At 38.2% G+C, this 16,410-nt stretch overlaps 1 protein-coding gene across 1 annotated transcript in view; it reads left to right on the plus strand.

Moving 5' to 3' along the window:
* pcdh11 (protocadherin 11) overlaps positions 1 to 16,410 on the plus strand; it is a 130,792-nt gene that overhangs the window by 59,479 nt on the left and 54,903 nt on the right. The window contains exon 5 of the mRNA XM_051419516.1: positions 15,588 to 15,623. Within this exon, the coding sequence (XP_051275476.1) occupies positions 15,588 to 15,623 (36 nt within the window). The remainder of the gene's footprint in view (positions 1 to 15,587; positions 15,624 to 16,410) is intronic.

Consider the following 16,410-nt stretch of genomic DNA (forward strand, 5'->3'; position numbering starts at 1 on the left):
TATTATTTGTACAATACAAAACTAGCTTTTATAAAAGAAGAAAAAGATCAGATTCTGTGCAGCTTTAACACTGTCTTAATCCACTGATTGAGGGTGGAAAGTAATTTCCATCAAGAAAATGACAGATACAAAAGAAGAGACAAAAGCATTGGCATTTCCTTGATGGGTTGTAAGCTCACAGCCATAAGGAAGAACATCAGAAATAGCAATACACAGTAACAGTTTAGGGTTAAAAAGCAGTAACAAGGAGCTTTCCTTTTTATGGACAGAAGCATTAGTGTTTCCACCGCCTCTTATCATTGATTTCAAGTGGATTCCGACCGAATCCGACCTGGTGGCAGGCATTAGGAATAAGCACATGTAAATAGCCTTCTCGCTGATTGTGCTTGTGTGCTTATGTGGGTTGTATAGAGGCATCAGTATTATATTGAGACTGTTTCATAACCGGTAAAAATCTCCTTGTATTAGGTTTACCAAATCCAGTGTGTAGGATTTAGTGTGCTCTAGTGGTGAAGTTTCAGATTGCAACTAACTGAACACTGCTGGCATCTGTATTTGATGACCCGGGAATGAGAACGGGCTGTGAAGTGTGTAGGAGAACTACAATGACCACGAAAAACACAAACGTCACTATCTAGATCCAGTGTTTGGTTTCTCCATTTTAGGCTACCATGAAACATGGCGGTTCAACATGGTGGATCTGCTCCCTCTCTAGATAAAAACAGCTCATTCTAAGGTTACCAAAACATAATCATTCTTATTTTAAGATGCTTATACACTAGTGAAAACATACCTATGAATGTAATATTAAATTTCTGACAATAGATCCTGGTATCACAGGAGTCTCTCCATTATAAACTGTTGGATTTGAGGAGAGTGACTGAAACAGCTGTTTGTTTTCTCATCTATGTTGTTGAATTGAGGATTTACTTTGAAGAAATCAGAATTGGTTGTTGTTGTAAAATTACCGGTTTGGTCAATGGAGCCTTTTGGGCTGTAGTGCCTATTTGTTTAGGTATGAGATGCTCTAGTTTGACATCTAGGGGCAATTTCATCTGCCTTTAAAGATTAATAAGACCACAAGATGTGCTTTGTAAATGCTTCAGGTGTTTAGTGCATGTACAAACAAATCTTTACAAACAATCATCTTCTTAACACATCACAAGTGACTATACTGAATTATGGTCACTGAAAGCTGCTTACTTAAAGATTGTGAAACTATAGAAGAAAATGCAACGTAGTAAATGCAAGTTGATGGCTGCTGAGCTATTGAGTTAATGAACACTGCTTAGTTTTGTAGTGAACTGAACATAACAGTTTGAACCACGACAGGCAAAACGTACTAAAGTGAAGATCCAGAGCTGAATGTCACAGCATTGTGAACAGTAATAAGTTTGCATCTCGAGTACATACTGAAGTGCATTAAGAAAACAGGGAACAAACAGTCAGTGATTACAGCTCTTTTAACTGACGTGAACAAAACTGCTTGAATCAAAGAAGTTGTTGGTGATTTCCACCTAAAAATGCTTGATGTTAGAAACATTTTAGTACTCTAAATGTGGGAATATTTTGGCCAGCCTACTATAAAAGAAGTAAGAGCTTTAAAGGTCCATTGTGTAACATTTAGGAAAATCTATTAGCAGAAATGAAATATAATATTCATTGGCATGTTTTCATTAGTGTATAATCCCCTGAAAATTAGCTGCTTTTATCTACCATGGGTCTGTTTCCATGGAGTTCACCATATTTCTACAGTAACCCAGAACGAACAAAGCAAACACTGATTGTAGAAAGGGCCTTTCCTCCACACTTCACAGCTCTTCTCAGGTTGTCAAATGCAGATGCCAGTGGTGTTCAGTTGCAATGTTCACCACTAGATGCCACAAAATCCCACACACTGGTCCTTAAAACTGAATGAACCGTTATCTTTTTCAAAATCAGTAATTGTGGATAAGGACACTATTTTTCCAAGCCCAATCTGTATAAGTCCAGGATAGGGGATCACTTCTTTGAATTGTGTCATATTTTGAGTGTTGCAGGTTGTCAAATACTGTACTGGAAATAATCAGCATTACACACATTAACTGTTCTTTGATGAATGAAATGAAGTAGACTGTTGTGTCGACAAAGATAAAATGCAGTATCGATCTGTGATGTAAAGAAAATTAAATGTTAACAGAAAGTATGATGTTATGTGACTTCTAGTTTAATTTATCTTCATTTGAGACTGAAGATACACCGATCAGCCATAACATTATGACCACTGACAGGCGAAGTGAATAATACTGATTATCTCATTATCATGGCACCTGTCAGTGGGTGGGATATATTAGGCAGCAAGTGAACATTTTGTCCTCAAGTTGATGTGTTAGAAGCAGGAAAAATGGGAAGTGTGAGGTTTTGAGAGATTTTGACAAGAGCGAAATTATGATGGTTAGACAACTGGGTCAGAGCATCTCTGCAGCTCTTCTAGGGTGTTCCCGGTCTGCAGTGGTCAGTACCTCTCAAAAGTGGTCCAAGGAAGGAAAAGTGGTAAACGGGCAAGTCATGAGCAGCAAAGACTCATTGATGCACGTGGGGAGCGAAGGCTGGCCAGTGTAGTCCAATCCAATAGACGAGCTACTGTAGCTCAAACTGCCTTAATGCTGGTTCTGATCGAAAGGTGTCTAAGGTGTATAAGCTAGTACACTTGTTAACACTAGTACATATATTAACTCACCAGTAATAATGCAAAAAAACTGAGATGGGTCATCCTAACACTAGGTTTGAATTTTTTATTATAAGATTTGATTATTTGATTAAGATTTTTTCATATAGCGACACTGTATGTTGTTTTTAGCTACCTAAAATCTGTGGGTGGGGTATTTTAGTATGCAAGGTTACAAAGGTTATTTATACATGTATTTTTTTCCCCATATTTTTCGACTGACCAGTCAAGCATATCCAATACTTTGACAGGCATGAAATCCCCCTGGCTGAAACATAAACAATGCAACTACATTGTTTTTCACTAACATAAATTTTCTTGGCCAGGTTCTTGTCATGTAATTGTTTGCCATTAGAAGAAACAGTGTAGTTAGATTTCCATGTTTAATGACTTAAACAAAGCCTTTGAGGCTTCATTAGTTTGCACAGTGGTGCAGCCCAAACTTGATTGTCTAAGAAATAGATCTCAAAAGTTAAAGCAAACAAAACTTGTGTCCTTAGGTGATCTGGCCTGTCAAAATGGAAAATCATATAATAAATATCTAAAAACATAAATAAATATATAAATGAAAACCTTCAAAATCTAAAAACGTTAATTCATAGATGAAGCATTAATCATAAAATGCTCAAGATTCATGGTTAAGGTCTAAGTTATGAAAGAGCTTATTTTAATGATTTTATTCATGAGCAAAGTATTATTCAATACCTTCATGTTTCAGTGATGTATCCTGGCTTCTTATTTTTTCCTCCCTACCATTATAAATCAGCGCAGTGCTGTGGGATGACATGGATGCCAGCCCTTAGTTCTTTGTGCAAGAATAAGTTCTCTGTAGCGTTTGATACACATTCTGTTAGAATCTGTCTTAAGATCAACACAGCACAATTGTGTCTCTGGCAGACAGAACAAAGATTGCCCAAATTAGAAATGAAATAAATCTTTAATAAAAAAACTCCCAAGGAGCCAATGACCGCTAGCGTACCAACCAAAACGACCTCAGTGGCTGGGTGATATCTGCAAACACATTCTACCCAAAGCCATATTTTAGCAGCAATCAACATAATCATCAGCAAGCTGCATTCGCAGATAGCCTAGTGGGTGTGTCGTCAGTTCTCTAATTTCACAATTTATAGTCATCATACAAGCAACACTTACACTGTAGGTGCCAATCAAGCTGCATTTCTAATTCATGTTAATATGTTACGTGTTTCCTTGGATGTCATCACCTTTGTTTTATACACTGAAGAAGTTATTTAGGTTTTAAAACACACATCTGCAAACATATCTTGTCAAGATTATTTCACTATACTACAGTGTGGGATCTCTCAATGTGCCTTATTATTTTCCTCCTGTTAGTTTGCTTTAGTCAGTACACAGTTTCTGCGTCTTTGCCAACAGACAATAGTGAGTGTCATCTCCCAATTTTGCACCGATTGTAAAGGACACAGTTCTTATGTCTTTATTCCGTGACACAGTCTTCACAATGTGTTGTATTACTTCAGACAGAAAAGAAAAAAAACAAATGGAATAATAAGAGGAAATTGCAGTTTGGAAATGATTACAAGCGTGTAAGCTCTTTAGGCAAGAACATGCTGCATTACTCAGGATATTTTTCTCACCCTCTGCCTTTGAATATTTCACACTGGCGTAGTCTTTGGAGATGTAAGTCATACTGAGAGAATTTGACTCTGCATGCTAAAAAGGCATAAATATGGGAGAAAAAAAAACCAAAACCAGCAGATGACCTTATTACACTCAGTGTGTACCATGCAGTAGCAATATTGCCTTTATTTGTCATTATTACCACCCACCATTACTGTGAGTGGGAGGAATATCAATTTGACAAAGAGGGCCTCTGACTAAATGTTAAGGAGCCCCCCTGTCATGTGAGACACATCCCTACTGTTCTGAGTGGGCAGATATGGCTGTGTATTACTACTTATGGATATTCAATGGAAGAACACAGAGCCGGTCTTGCTGTAATAAGGCATTTACCAATGCAGAGTAGCACTGTGCACTGTGAGAACATATGTTAATGCACTTGGCTGTGGCCAGAGAAACAGCAAGAGGTTTGGGGAAAAAAGCACATGGGACTGGCCTCCTGGAGCACACATTTGCCTTCTACAAAGATATTAATATGACTGGTGCTCAGCAGTGGAGGAGAAGGAAAAATTACCCTGGCAGCAAGGAGAAGTTTGTTTTGGTGATGGTGATGGACCCCAGTTGGGTGAGGCAGGCTGGGGAAGAGAGACAGCTCTGCACTCAGTGGCTTTTGAATTACATCAATGGCACACTTTTAACTGGCTGCGCTGCCAGAAAAACTGACATCAACATATTTGAGGAAGATATGCATGGAGCAAATGGGGATATGACTGTGAGCCTTGTCTCTGTGCTTTATCAATGTTTTACCAAGACTGTGCCACTAGTGTTGCAAGAAGAATTGTCTGTGTTCTTTCTCATGAGTTGACAGTCACACTACATATTGGAAAAAAGTTTTCAGTTGAGAAAAAATGTTTAATAAAATGTATTTTCTACATTGTACAAGTCACTATTAGGGAACATAGAAGGGAAAATGGTGTCCTGACCCAGTATTTAATCTTACTGCCTTTTCACTGTATATGCAGAAATGCTTAACTTCCAGCAACTGCCAACAATATGTAGATATATAGACTTTATGTAGACAAGGATTTGTTGCAACCAAAGACGGTAAGTAATCGTCTCGCTTGGCTTTCACATTCATATGGATTACCTGAGAAAATATTCATGAACTTGGCATTGCTCTCACTGGAGACGGTGGAAGAGGCACTGTTCTAAATATTGAGTATGTTGACTGTTAATATTTTATCGGCAGCAGCAGTGGTCAAAGTAGTTCCTGGTTGTGGGTACATTGAATGTTACTGTAAGTAAGCAGCAACTTGTGTTTTTCTTCCTTTGTATGCAGTTGTTCCCTCTAAACGATCATGTCTGTTGGCCTATTTTGCTGTCTGTTCGTTAGCCTCGCTGGTAGAAAAACAGACATACGGCCTGCCTGGGTGTCATGGGCATTTACGACCTGCACCATCTCTACTTGTTTTGTCCATAGTAAAGAGCAAATTAAAAAGAATGATACTGCGCAAAAAAGACCTCATTTAGAATATTAAAAACCCACTAACAGTCGCACTGTTTTTCACTTAACAGTATCATTGAGACTCTCAAAATGTACTTGTGAGGTGTGATAAATACAAAGAGTGTTGCTGATGATAAAATTGCAACAGTGATAATCAGTCTAACTGGGCTAAAACGCTTGTCTTTCAGTACTACACTTGTATGAGCTGCTTAATGTCTGAGAAACATTCCTTTCATTTAGCCATGGTAAGAATAGCTATTACTGTCGTTGTTTGAAAAGTGGAATAACACAGCAAAAGCTGTATGATGATTTATTTATCTAACTGGACTTAAAAGATGTCTTTCTTTAGTCTGAGATACAGTAACATTTTATAGTTGTGATCCACTCTGTAAATAACAGCAATGATTGAATTTTCTTACTTGTAACTAATAATGCACTTATCTCTTTGATAAATTTGATATCTAAAGACAAAAATTGATCCCTGTGTAATGATCAGATTACATAAAACGAGAATAGCAATACATGTAGTCTTTTTTAAGTTAGCCCCGTCAACACTCCAGCAGAGAGAAGGCTATTATTCTTAGAGACATTAATAAAGTATTATCACTTCTGTGTTCTGAGGTTCTCATTGAAATGAACAAGGCCACAGTCGTTTGGATTGTTAATGTTTCACAAGCTTCTTTGTGAAATCCTTATGCTTGTAGTTATGTGTGAAGAATGGCAGTGAATACATTTGAAACCCAGATGACATGAACTGAATGACATTACAGCTAACCATTTGGATATCAATTGTGTTTTTAAATTCAAGTCAGAAGCAACTCACAGTTATCAGGAGATCATTTCCATAAATGTTCTGGAAATCATTAATCAGTATCATCATTGTGCCTTCATGTTTGTCAGTGAATGACAGAGGCTCTGGGTCTTTGCTTCAAACATGAGCCTGTGATACAGTATGTCATTGCACATCACAATCTATGGACAATGCCTCTGCCAGTCTCAATGAAGAAAACTGTCAGACATTTCAATGCGGGAGAGATCAAACGGATGAACAATTCATATTACTGGCAAATCTGGATAAACTGAAGTTTTGACACATCGAGGGGCTTTCCATTCTCTCTTCCACCATGTTTCCTATTTGACAGTACACTTAATGGCCACTTTATTTAACGCACCTCCCCATTAATGCAGCTCACTCCTCCAGACTGTGAGTCAAGCCTTTGTGACTCACCATGCAGGCAGACAGAACATGGGTTGAGAGGTTCACTCACTGTCCAGCTAAAACTTCAACATCATCTACAGCATGTCTATTTTCAACACATTAAAATGCTGCACCAGTTTTTCTTTACTGATTCGGATGCAAACTATCCTATTTAGTGAAATAGTAGTGTAGTGTTGAGGCAGTGTGAAAATCTGAACACAAGTGGGGAGACAATTGGACTTTAAAATGGACATGTTGCATCTTCAGTATAGGCACATGATCATTAAAACGATCTCTGAAGAGTGGAAGAATCTTTACTTGTTTTACAAATCCTTGTTTCTTGTTTTTTGTTGAAACATTCAGATGATCAAAATTGAATTTAAACCCCATGGATCTATCCCCTGTTGTTGAGGTTACTGAAGTAATGTGGTGGGAAATGTTTTTTTGGCACAATTAGGCCCATAAATATCCCATATTCTTCAAGCCACAGCATATTTAAGTGTTTTTCGTAGCAGAAATTATCATTATAAAAAAGATGTAGCCCAAGTCCAATCATCTGTAATGCAACCTAGTATCACGGACACTAAAACCTACAAAGATCCTCCCTTCTGCCACTGGCAGCCAACCATGTATAGAAAGGATGTGGGTGTAGCTAAGTGTTTTGTCAGCACATAGTAAGTGTAACATTGTGGATAATATTGAAATGCACTAGGGCCTAGTGATACTGTCTCCGAGGTGCTTACTTTATTCCTGTCCATCTTTTCGGTTTATTTTTGAGCCACCGGCAACTTCTAAGCCGGGTGGCAGGTCTTAATTTCCTGTAGATGCACATAAACTGGTTATCATAATAGCAACAACAAAAAATAGCAAACATATGAACCATAATATAGTATACACTGTGATACACTGCTCCTGAGGGGTGGGGAGATGGGGGTTATTGTTACGCATTAACAAGATTGTCATCCATTATGACAGCTGCAGCTGCCATGCTTTTGCCAAACTAGGGAAGGATCAAGTCAAGTAAAGATACAGTAGGTGGGATGTGTTAATTGAGGGAGTGAATCTGGGGAAAAAAATCATGCTTTTGTGTGTCATCTTGCATCAACCCTGGAAAACAGGACAGTGACATATTCTCAAAAGTAGAGTAGCTGTTTAGTTGTTGTGCATTGTAACAATAAAAGCATTATTGTTGAACATGTCGTTGTAACATAAGAAAAGCAAAAAAGTAAAAAGCTAGCATGATAAAACATTTACCAAGGTGGCCAAATCTATGGTTTGTTGGTAATAAAGTGCAACGTGTTCATTCTGCACTTCAATGAATACTTATTGTAAATATCGTAGCAAACAAATAGGAGCTTGACTGAAAGCAGAACAAAGCCTCATGCCTTTCCAGTACTTGCTGTATTTATGGTATTTTTGCTTCTATAAATACAGCTGAACATTGTTGCTGACCAGGTGCAACCTTTTATATTGACAGTGTACTGTTTTTTCAAAAGGATTTTCTGGCAAGATAATGTGTCATTGTCTCAGGATGGTGCCCAGGAAATTACTTTACTTTACTCCAATGGTCTGCACAGTCCCCAGATCACAGCCTAATAAAACACTTTTGGGATGAGGCGAAGTGGTATGTTCACAGCATTTACGCCACTGAAAAACTGCAAACCCTGTCAAGTCGGTATAGATCATAATCCCTCTGGAATATTTCTGGCACCTTGTTGAATCAATGCCTCAAAAAAGTTCTAGCTGTTCTAAGGGCCGAAAAGCGGCCTACACAGTAATACCAAGGTGTACCTAATAAAATTGTCAATGAGTGTATTTACAATATTGGTAAAGGACCTCCGGCTGAAATATGGCTTGCCTTCCATGGCTTCTTAGCATAGACACCATGACATCCTGAATTTGCATAGTAGTAAAGATCAATGTAGCTCTTGGAGGCTGGTGTGACACTTATTCAAAACAGCTCCCCTTTTTTCCCTAGTGTAGTCTGGAGCAAAAGGGGGTGAGCAGGCAGTGAGTGATGTGGATAAAGAAAGCCAGACACTTCCTCAGCCGTAGTCAACCTCAAAGAGCATTTTGTCATGTATCTTCACTTGGTAAAGTACCTGCAACCCTCTTCACATCACTTCTGAATCCAGGTCTGTTTCGCACTATTTGATGCTGTTTGATGTAAGTTGAGATGTGAAAGTAACAGAAGAGTAAAAAAGCACATCTCTAAAACTGGCATAGCAATTTTTTTGTTGTTTTGTTTTATCTATCTTCATCTTTTAGCACATGAATGATTTTTAGTAAGAGATAATTATTAAGTTAGATGTCACTGCATTATGAAGGATGTCCTTCAAGCCGTGCCTGATTTCAAGGGACAGCTTGACAAAACTCACTTTGAATTTGGTTGAAAGCATGTCTAATTGAATTTTGATACGTAATTAAATCAAGCAATAAATCAGCCCAGATCCCACTGCAACCGACAATTCAACACTCCTGAGCACCACAAGCTAATTATGATGAAGTTATTATCTCAGCCAAAGGGAGTACTCTGAATGGCTCCTTCTGCATCATGTAGAATCTTTTCAACTAGAATGTACTCAACCTTGAGGAAAGGGCATCTCTCATATTAAGGATACAAAAGATCCTATAAATGTCACTCGCTTGGTTGGTAATGTACCCCTGTTGAAACATATCCCACTTTAAAGCAGGTGATAACTTAAAGAAGACCTGGTGAAATGTTTTTGACTCACTTGTACACATCAACACAATGATGCACCAAGCCAGATATGATCTGATATGCTATAAGTCAGCAATCACAGCTGGAAGTAATTTCTCTCAATAATCCCTCAACGTGTAGGAAGTGGCTATATTGATTTAACATGGATTTAGAGCATCATCCTCATCATCTGGTTCCCAGTCTCATACGGTTAATCAATTACATTCCCCTGCGATTTAAGTATGCTTTAGATGCCACGCACTGCTCATGTAATCTCATGACATAAGGTATTAAATGAGGTCTAATTATAACTTTGCAGCAATGTGTCATATCATGCTCTTTTAATACCTTCACTAAGAAGACAAATTGGTGTGTCAGTAAAAAGGGGTGTGAAACAAAATGTAGAAGTTAGTTATGTCTGTCACATGAGCCTTGTAAATAAATACGCATAAATGAATAAAATGTGTTTTTAATGATCAGCCTGCTTGAAGCTGCAAAACCTTTTACAAATACATAAAGAAGTGAAAAAAGGCATAATTCTCCAACTCCCCAGACAACCATAGATCTGGCTGGTATGGTTTTCGTAAATGAATCCTCTGCAACAATTACTGGAGTAGCCTCCTTCTGCATAATTTGATGAGCAAAGAGAACATTGATGAACTTTTTTAATTATTATGCCGCTTGGGATTCTGACACAAGCGCCACAGAGAGGGAGGGGGTCCACCACTGCAGCTGCTATAGGGAGCTTTTTTTCCCTGTCTTTACTTTCCTTTTCCTACCTCCCCTTTTTTTTAATTCACCCAATTTGTCGGTCCAAATGAAACAGCAAAAGGTTAGAGTGTGGAGTAATTAACAGCAGCTAGCCTAATGAAATCAGGAGGGTCTGGTACACTGGGAGGATCAATACCTCACTAAGAGCGGAGTAAGAGGGGGGACTGTCCAGGGGAAACACACACATACGGACCACTTAATAATAATAAGCTGATGAAAAGGCAACATGTTGTCCACTTGTAAATCAAAATTGGTTCGAACACACTGTGACATTATTGCTGTCTAGTAATTGTGTTAAAGTAAAGTTGCTCCTTGTGCGCTTGCAAGAAGAGTACAGGATTTACACCACCCTGTGTGGTTTGCTGAGAGGGTTTCCCTTTATTGAATGTCAATAAGTACATCAATACACTTTGGACAACTGAACACCAATGCAGAGGGAAATGGGGATTCTATTTATCTAAGGCTACACTTAAGTATATTGAAGACTTTATTAGCCCCTTTTGATGAGGAGGTGTTTTGTTTGCAACAGTTTTATCACGCTGTCTAAGACATGCTGCGTTTGCCAGAAATGCAAGGGATGTAAACTTGAACTCTGCCCACTGTTTCTTGGCTGAGACATTCACGTCTCTTGTGCCTGAACACGAGCAGATGGCATGCACGTCCAAGTTTTCCACTGTGAATATTTGTATTATGCGTGCATATGTCTGCATGTGTGTGACGGTGACGGCCACATGACAAAGCTGACTTTTTTTCCCTATTGATGGATTCAGCCACATCCATCTCATCTGTGGGGATAACCACTTGATAGCAGGCCACATGCTCTTCTCACACCCTCTATGAACAGCTTAAGTCATAGACTGTGGCACTGCCCTGACATTTCTGGAATGCCGAGCGGTCCTGACAAGTCCTGCTTGACCATTATTTTCACAGACTTCATGCAGGGAGACTAGCTGAATTGAACAGTGGCACACTGCAGTGAGCCTCAGCAATGAACCTCTGAGTCAGAGTCAAAACAAATGTGAAATACGTTAAGGGTGAGCTCTGGCAGCTCAAGAGACTGTGGCCAGATCGCATGTCTCTTTGCCTTGCTCTATGCTTCTACCCACCTTCAAAGGTATTTACACTGCGAAATAAACTGATGTGGGAGGCTGTAGAGACGGGAGCAGCAGATCTCATTAGTGTTAAACTATTAGGAGTATGGGGACCCCAGGGATGAAGTGTTTTAAGGCTTTCAGTGTAGCTTGAAGTTATCACATCATACACACTTTAAAATCATTTTCACAAACTGCAGGGAAGGCCACATTTTTTTACTTTGAACTTATTGCTAATGGAATAACCCAACAAAGATGTGTACTGTGATACTGTCCTATTACTGGCAGATTTCAGGGTGCAGCCAGTTCAGTTAAAACATATAAAAAATAGTTAAAGACTGGGTTTATAATTATCATATAGTGGAATATATCCTTGTGTAGTCAGCAGATCATTGTGACACCAGATGTAGTAATTGCTGAAAATGAGAACTAGGAACGTGAAGTTGATTGTTATTAATCAGTAATATCATGTTGACAGACCTCTGTGTCATCAAGCTGACAGAGAACAGGAAAAATCTCATCAAATAAATTGGAATAACAAGACCTTAGTTATTTGATTGGCTGTGTGTTTAAAGATGCCTGTCTCTGGGAACAGCACCTCTGGCTATTTTTGTTTTTGTACAAATAAGTTCTATTAGTTTTACATATAGTGGCTGCCGGCTGTGTTTTTTAATTGTGCTCGAATTCAGGGATTGATGAAACAAGAGCTTCACGTCATAAACTCTATGTAACTCTTTTACTTTAGCTGAGGCAGCAGATTTGTCAATCACTTACAGTAAATAGGTTTGACATATTTGCTGTTGCCTCCTCATCACTTATGGCAAATACTTTGAAGAGCAAACTTTACTCTTTGCTTGGCATTTTATTTTATCTTGATCACCCAAGACTTTTGTGTCAGCCTCTAAAATTCAAAAAATGACACAGTACTACAAAGATTTCTTTGCATTTTGAGAGGTATGTACAGCAATAAATAAAGAACTATGTGGTCTGTTTTTTTAAGGTGAAACTGGAATAAATCTTGATTAACTTAAATTCATTTTATACTCTAAATGTAAATGAATATGTACTGAGGGGGAGTGATTTACAAGCCTATGTACAGAAGCTGATGGAAAATTGTCTTTTTAATATCCTTGATATGCATACAGTGGGCTCATTGTTTTTCTCTTGCACACTGTGGGCTTGGTTTCCACAACAGATGTAATATTAGCTACCCTCCAGTCACCTCCGCACAGCTGGAATGCACTCTTACCTACCTTCTGTCTATGCTTTTGTATTATTATCCAGTCCTTCTACTATGTGCCAGTATGCCATGCCATCATAGCTCAGACCCTCACTGGAGGGGAAGGGTTGCTGCAGCACTTCAACCTGTCTCCAGTCACGCTGGAACTGTAGGGAACTCAAAAGACTGCACTGTCGTCAGAATATGCTTTACAACAATATCGGATTTAATTATTGGCATACATGGTGACAAAGCATGCCATGCTACAGTATGTACTATATGTTCCTTTTACTACTACCTACATTTGTTATTTATTCATTGTGCAGCCATTTGGTCTCAAATTTGGATACAGAATCAGAGCACAATAAGGTCTGGTGTTTTTAATCAATTATTTATCTAATATTTTAATGATCAGAGTGCCTGGGGTGATCAAAGGCTCGGTTCGAGCTCCACTGCCTTTGCTCGCTAAGACATCCCTCTGTACTTTGATGTGGTTCACCAACAAATGCACTTATCTTAAGCATAACTCTCTCCCAGGCTTGCATATGGGTGCTTTGAAACCACTAGTCTGAGAGGCGTACATACAGAGAGGAGGTCATTGACCAATCCAATAGTGAGGAGGAAAAAAAGAGAAAACTCACACATTTATGGTCTCCAGCAATCAGATGTACAACTACTATTTTGAATGTCATCTAACATGAGACAACCATAGGTCACCTTCTCAGATCCCTCATGTACATTATCATATATTTAATTGGTTGGCAAGGTCTCTAACTTGAAGTGTGTGTCACGAGATGTTGAATAAAACATTACTTGTAGAAGAAACAACTGCCTGATGGCAGCCTCAAGTAAAATCCTGCTTTAAATGACCAGTCAGTGGATGCAAATGAGCAACTTCTCAAACATTTATAGAAACATTTTATGTCCTTATCAACTCACGGTGTAGTGACAGTATGCAGTATGCTGTATGCAAGTTCATACAGTATGAATAATATTCATTCTTATACTGTAAAGCTTAATGAGTATGGTGACTGGGTGCTTGAGAACATACTTACCAGATGTATGTTGGGGGCTTTTTTGTGCCATATGTCATAGTACAATAGACAATATATAGACATTCAATCTGCATTAATTTATGTTTTTGCAGTTTGTAGGAAGCACAACGAGCTGTTAACACAACATTGACATATTATATCACCATATAAAGTTTACTAAACAGTTGCCTATATTTACACATCAAGCAGACTCACAGAAACATTGTCATTCATTAGGAATCATTTTTCTAATTTTAGCATTTTAGCGTACTCCACTGTGTTAACCAACTATATAGTTGCTAACTTTGTATGAAGTCCTTTCTGATCAATTCTCTAGGAGAAATTTGTTAAAATATAAGACCTGGAAATTACATATTGATGAAACATGCTGCAGGGACTGCACTTTAGGGGGCGCTGTCGAGCCCTTTTGCCACGCCCATATGAGACATACTTTTCCTTCAATTTTGTGTCGCATTTCATGAGATTCAGAGCATGTTGCGGCTGCCAAAAAAACCAAGAAGAAATAATAACAATCTCAGCATCCATCGGTGCTCAGGCCCTTATAATTTATAAACACTTCAATAATGCTCAGGGTATACAAAAGCAAAAGATTACCATACAAATAAACACAATACAAATATACATCTGCATAAATATAAACATATAAAAAATACTCTAGCAAGGTAAGGTGTATGAAAACCAAAAAACTGAGCTGAAAGATGCTAAAATGCTTCATGAGGGGAAATTGGTGGTTTAGTCACTAGAGTTGACATCATTCATATAGTCATTTGATTTATTGTTGACATGTCAAATAGTAAGTCTTCTAAGACAGAACCTGTACAGACCTATGACACGTATGTAAAAAGAGTATAGTAAGAAGTATCTTCTGAATATGAGACCATGATTTTTAAGTTAGTTTAGTTGTCCACCATGAAGCTCCATTTTGTTTTTGATGAATAGCTTTGGGTGTGCTGCTGTATCGCTCAGTCAGTAGCAGCATCCCTTGGTGAACAATTATGGCGGGATAATCTGTTGACATGAACTTGTTTCCTGTTCATTGTTTTACCGTTCCACCCCAGCAGTCCTCCCTGCTTCTCCCCTGTCTATGTGCCTCCTCACTGCCAGATTTCTTCTATTTTCTTTGCAAATCAAGTCATGTACTCACATTATTATACACAGTACAAAGAAAACAAAATTGGTGATTAAAAATTAAATACTCTTATCTCTCTGTGAGTTATCTCAGTCCCCAGAGAGAGGATGCTATTTTGCAGGCTTGCGGGTGTCTTTTGTTCCCAATTTAGAAGCTTGTCGCTGTTTATTGTTAATTTTTGATGCTTCATTTGATATTCTGTTCACTTTCCTCCCTGACATGCAGAGAAAACATCTTTATCAAAGTGTCAGTTGTATGGCTTGTGTTGTCAGGATGTCAGGTTTGCCCTATTCTTTACATTTCTTGTGAGAGGGCGTGTACTCTGCAGCCTGGTTTGCCGGCGTGCCGACTGAGCACAGAAATGTGCTGTACCAACTCTAAGTCTGAGGAAGAAATCAATATGTATCTTAAATCTCAATTCCAGCTTAAAAAAAGACTTTAAATCCCCAAATCTATGAGGTTGTCAATTGTGAACTCTGACTGACTTTAAAAAGACTGGAAAGTTCCCAGTGCAGTTTCCTTTGTGTGCTCCAAATATCCATTTCCATAGTAAATTCTCTGTAGAGTTACAGTCAGACAACGATGTGAAATGATTGTTCCTCTGTCTTCGCAGGAGGCCTGTCAACTTGGCAAGATAACCTCAGTGAATGTAAGTCTTACACTCTCTGTTCTCTGCTCTCTCTTGCATGTGCATTTCCATAAGCATCATTAGAGCATGATACTACAGTTTTTTTTGGTCTATTACCTATAATCTTCCTTGCTAGACATATACATATTGTTGTTGGCATTTGAAAAGTTCAGCTTGACATTAATGCAAAGGTTCTGTGGGTTGAATGTTGAGAAAATTCTGCATTAAGGTTATGAAACTCTTGTAATCCTTACAAAATGCATAAATATTTAGAGATCTTGCTTGTGACTACTTATTTTATTTTACATTTTTCTGTAAAATTGCTTTGTTACTGTCATAACCACATTCTTGCATGAATATGACTGAAAGGGTTTTTTTTATGATGCCACTTATTTATTTTTCTCGACACTATGGAGTGTTTTACTGAAATAGTAATAGAAATGTTCTCTCAAACTTAATATTTTTCCATGAAGACCAACAGGCAATAAGAAATCAACATTGAAAGCTTCTTTTCATCCATTTAAATGTTTTTTTTTTCTTTCTCTGCACTGTAAGGTTTTGCCGGGAGTGAACTCTATAATTGTTAGCATTGTTACGTGTTCATTTCACCTCAAGGGCATTCACTTGCAAGACACCATTAACATTAAATCCAATTGGTATCTGCCCTTTGTTCTATTTCACTAGTCTTTGGTCAATGAGAGTAGAACTATCAGAGTTCTTCCTGCACTTTGCACAATAAAATGTGACTCAAACTTTTTCAGTTTCAGCAGAAAATGTTTCTTCTGTGAAATTCTGCACACCACATGTG

The sequence above is a fragment of the Dicentrarchus labrax genome, unplaced genomic scaffold (genome assembly GCF_905237075.1).
Source record: "Dicentrarchus labrax unplaced genomic scaffold, dlabrax2021, whole genome shotgun sequence".
NCBI lineage: Eukaryota > Metazoa > Chordata > Actinopteri > Moronidae > Dicentrarchus > Dicentrarchus labrax.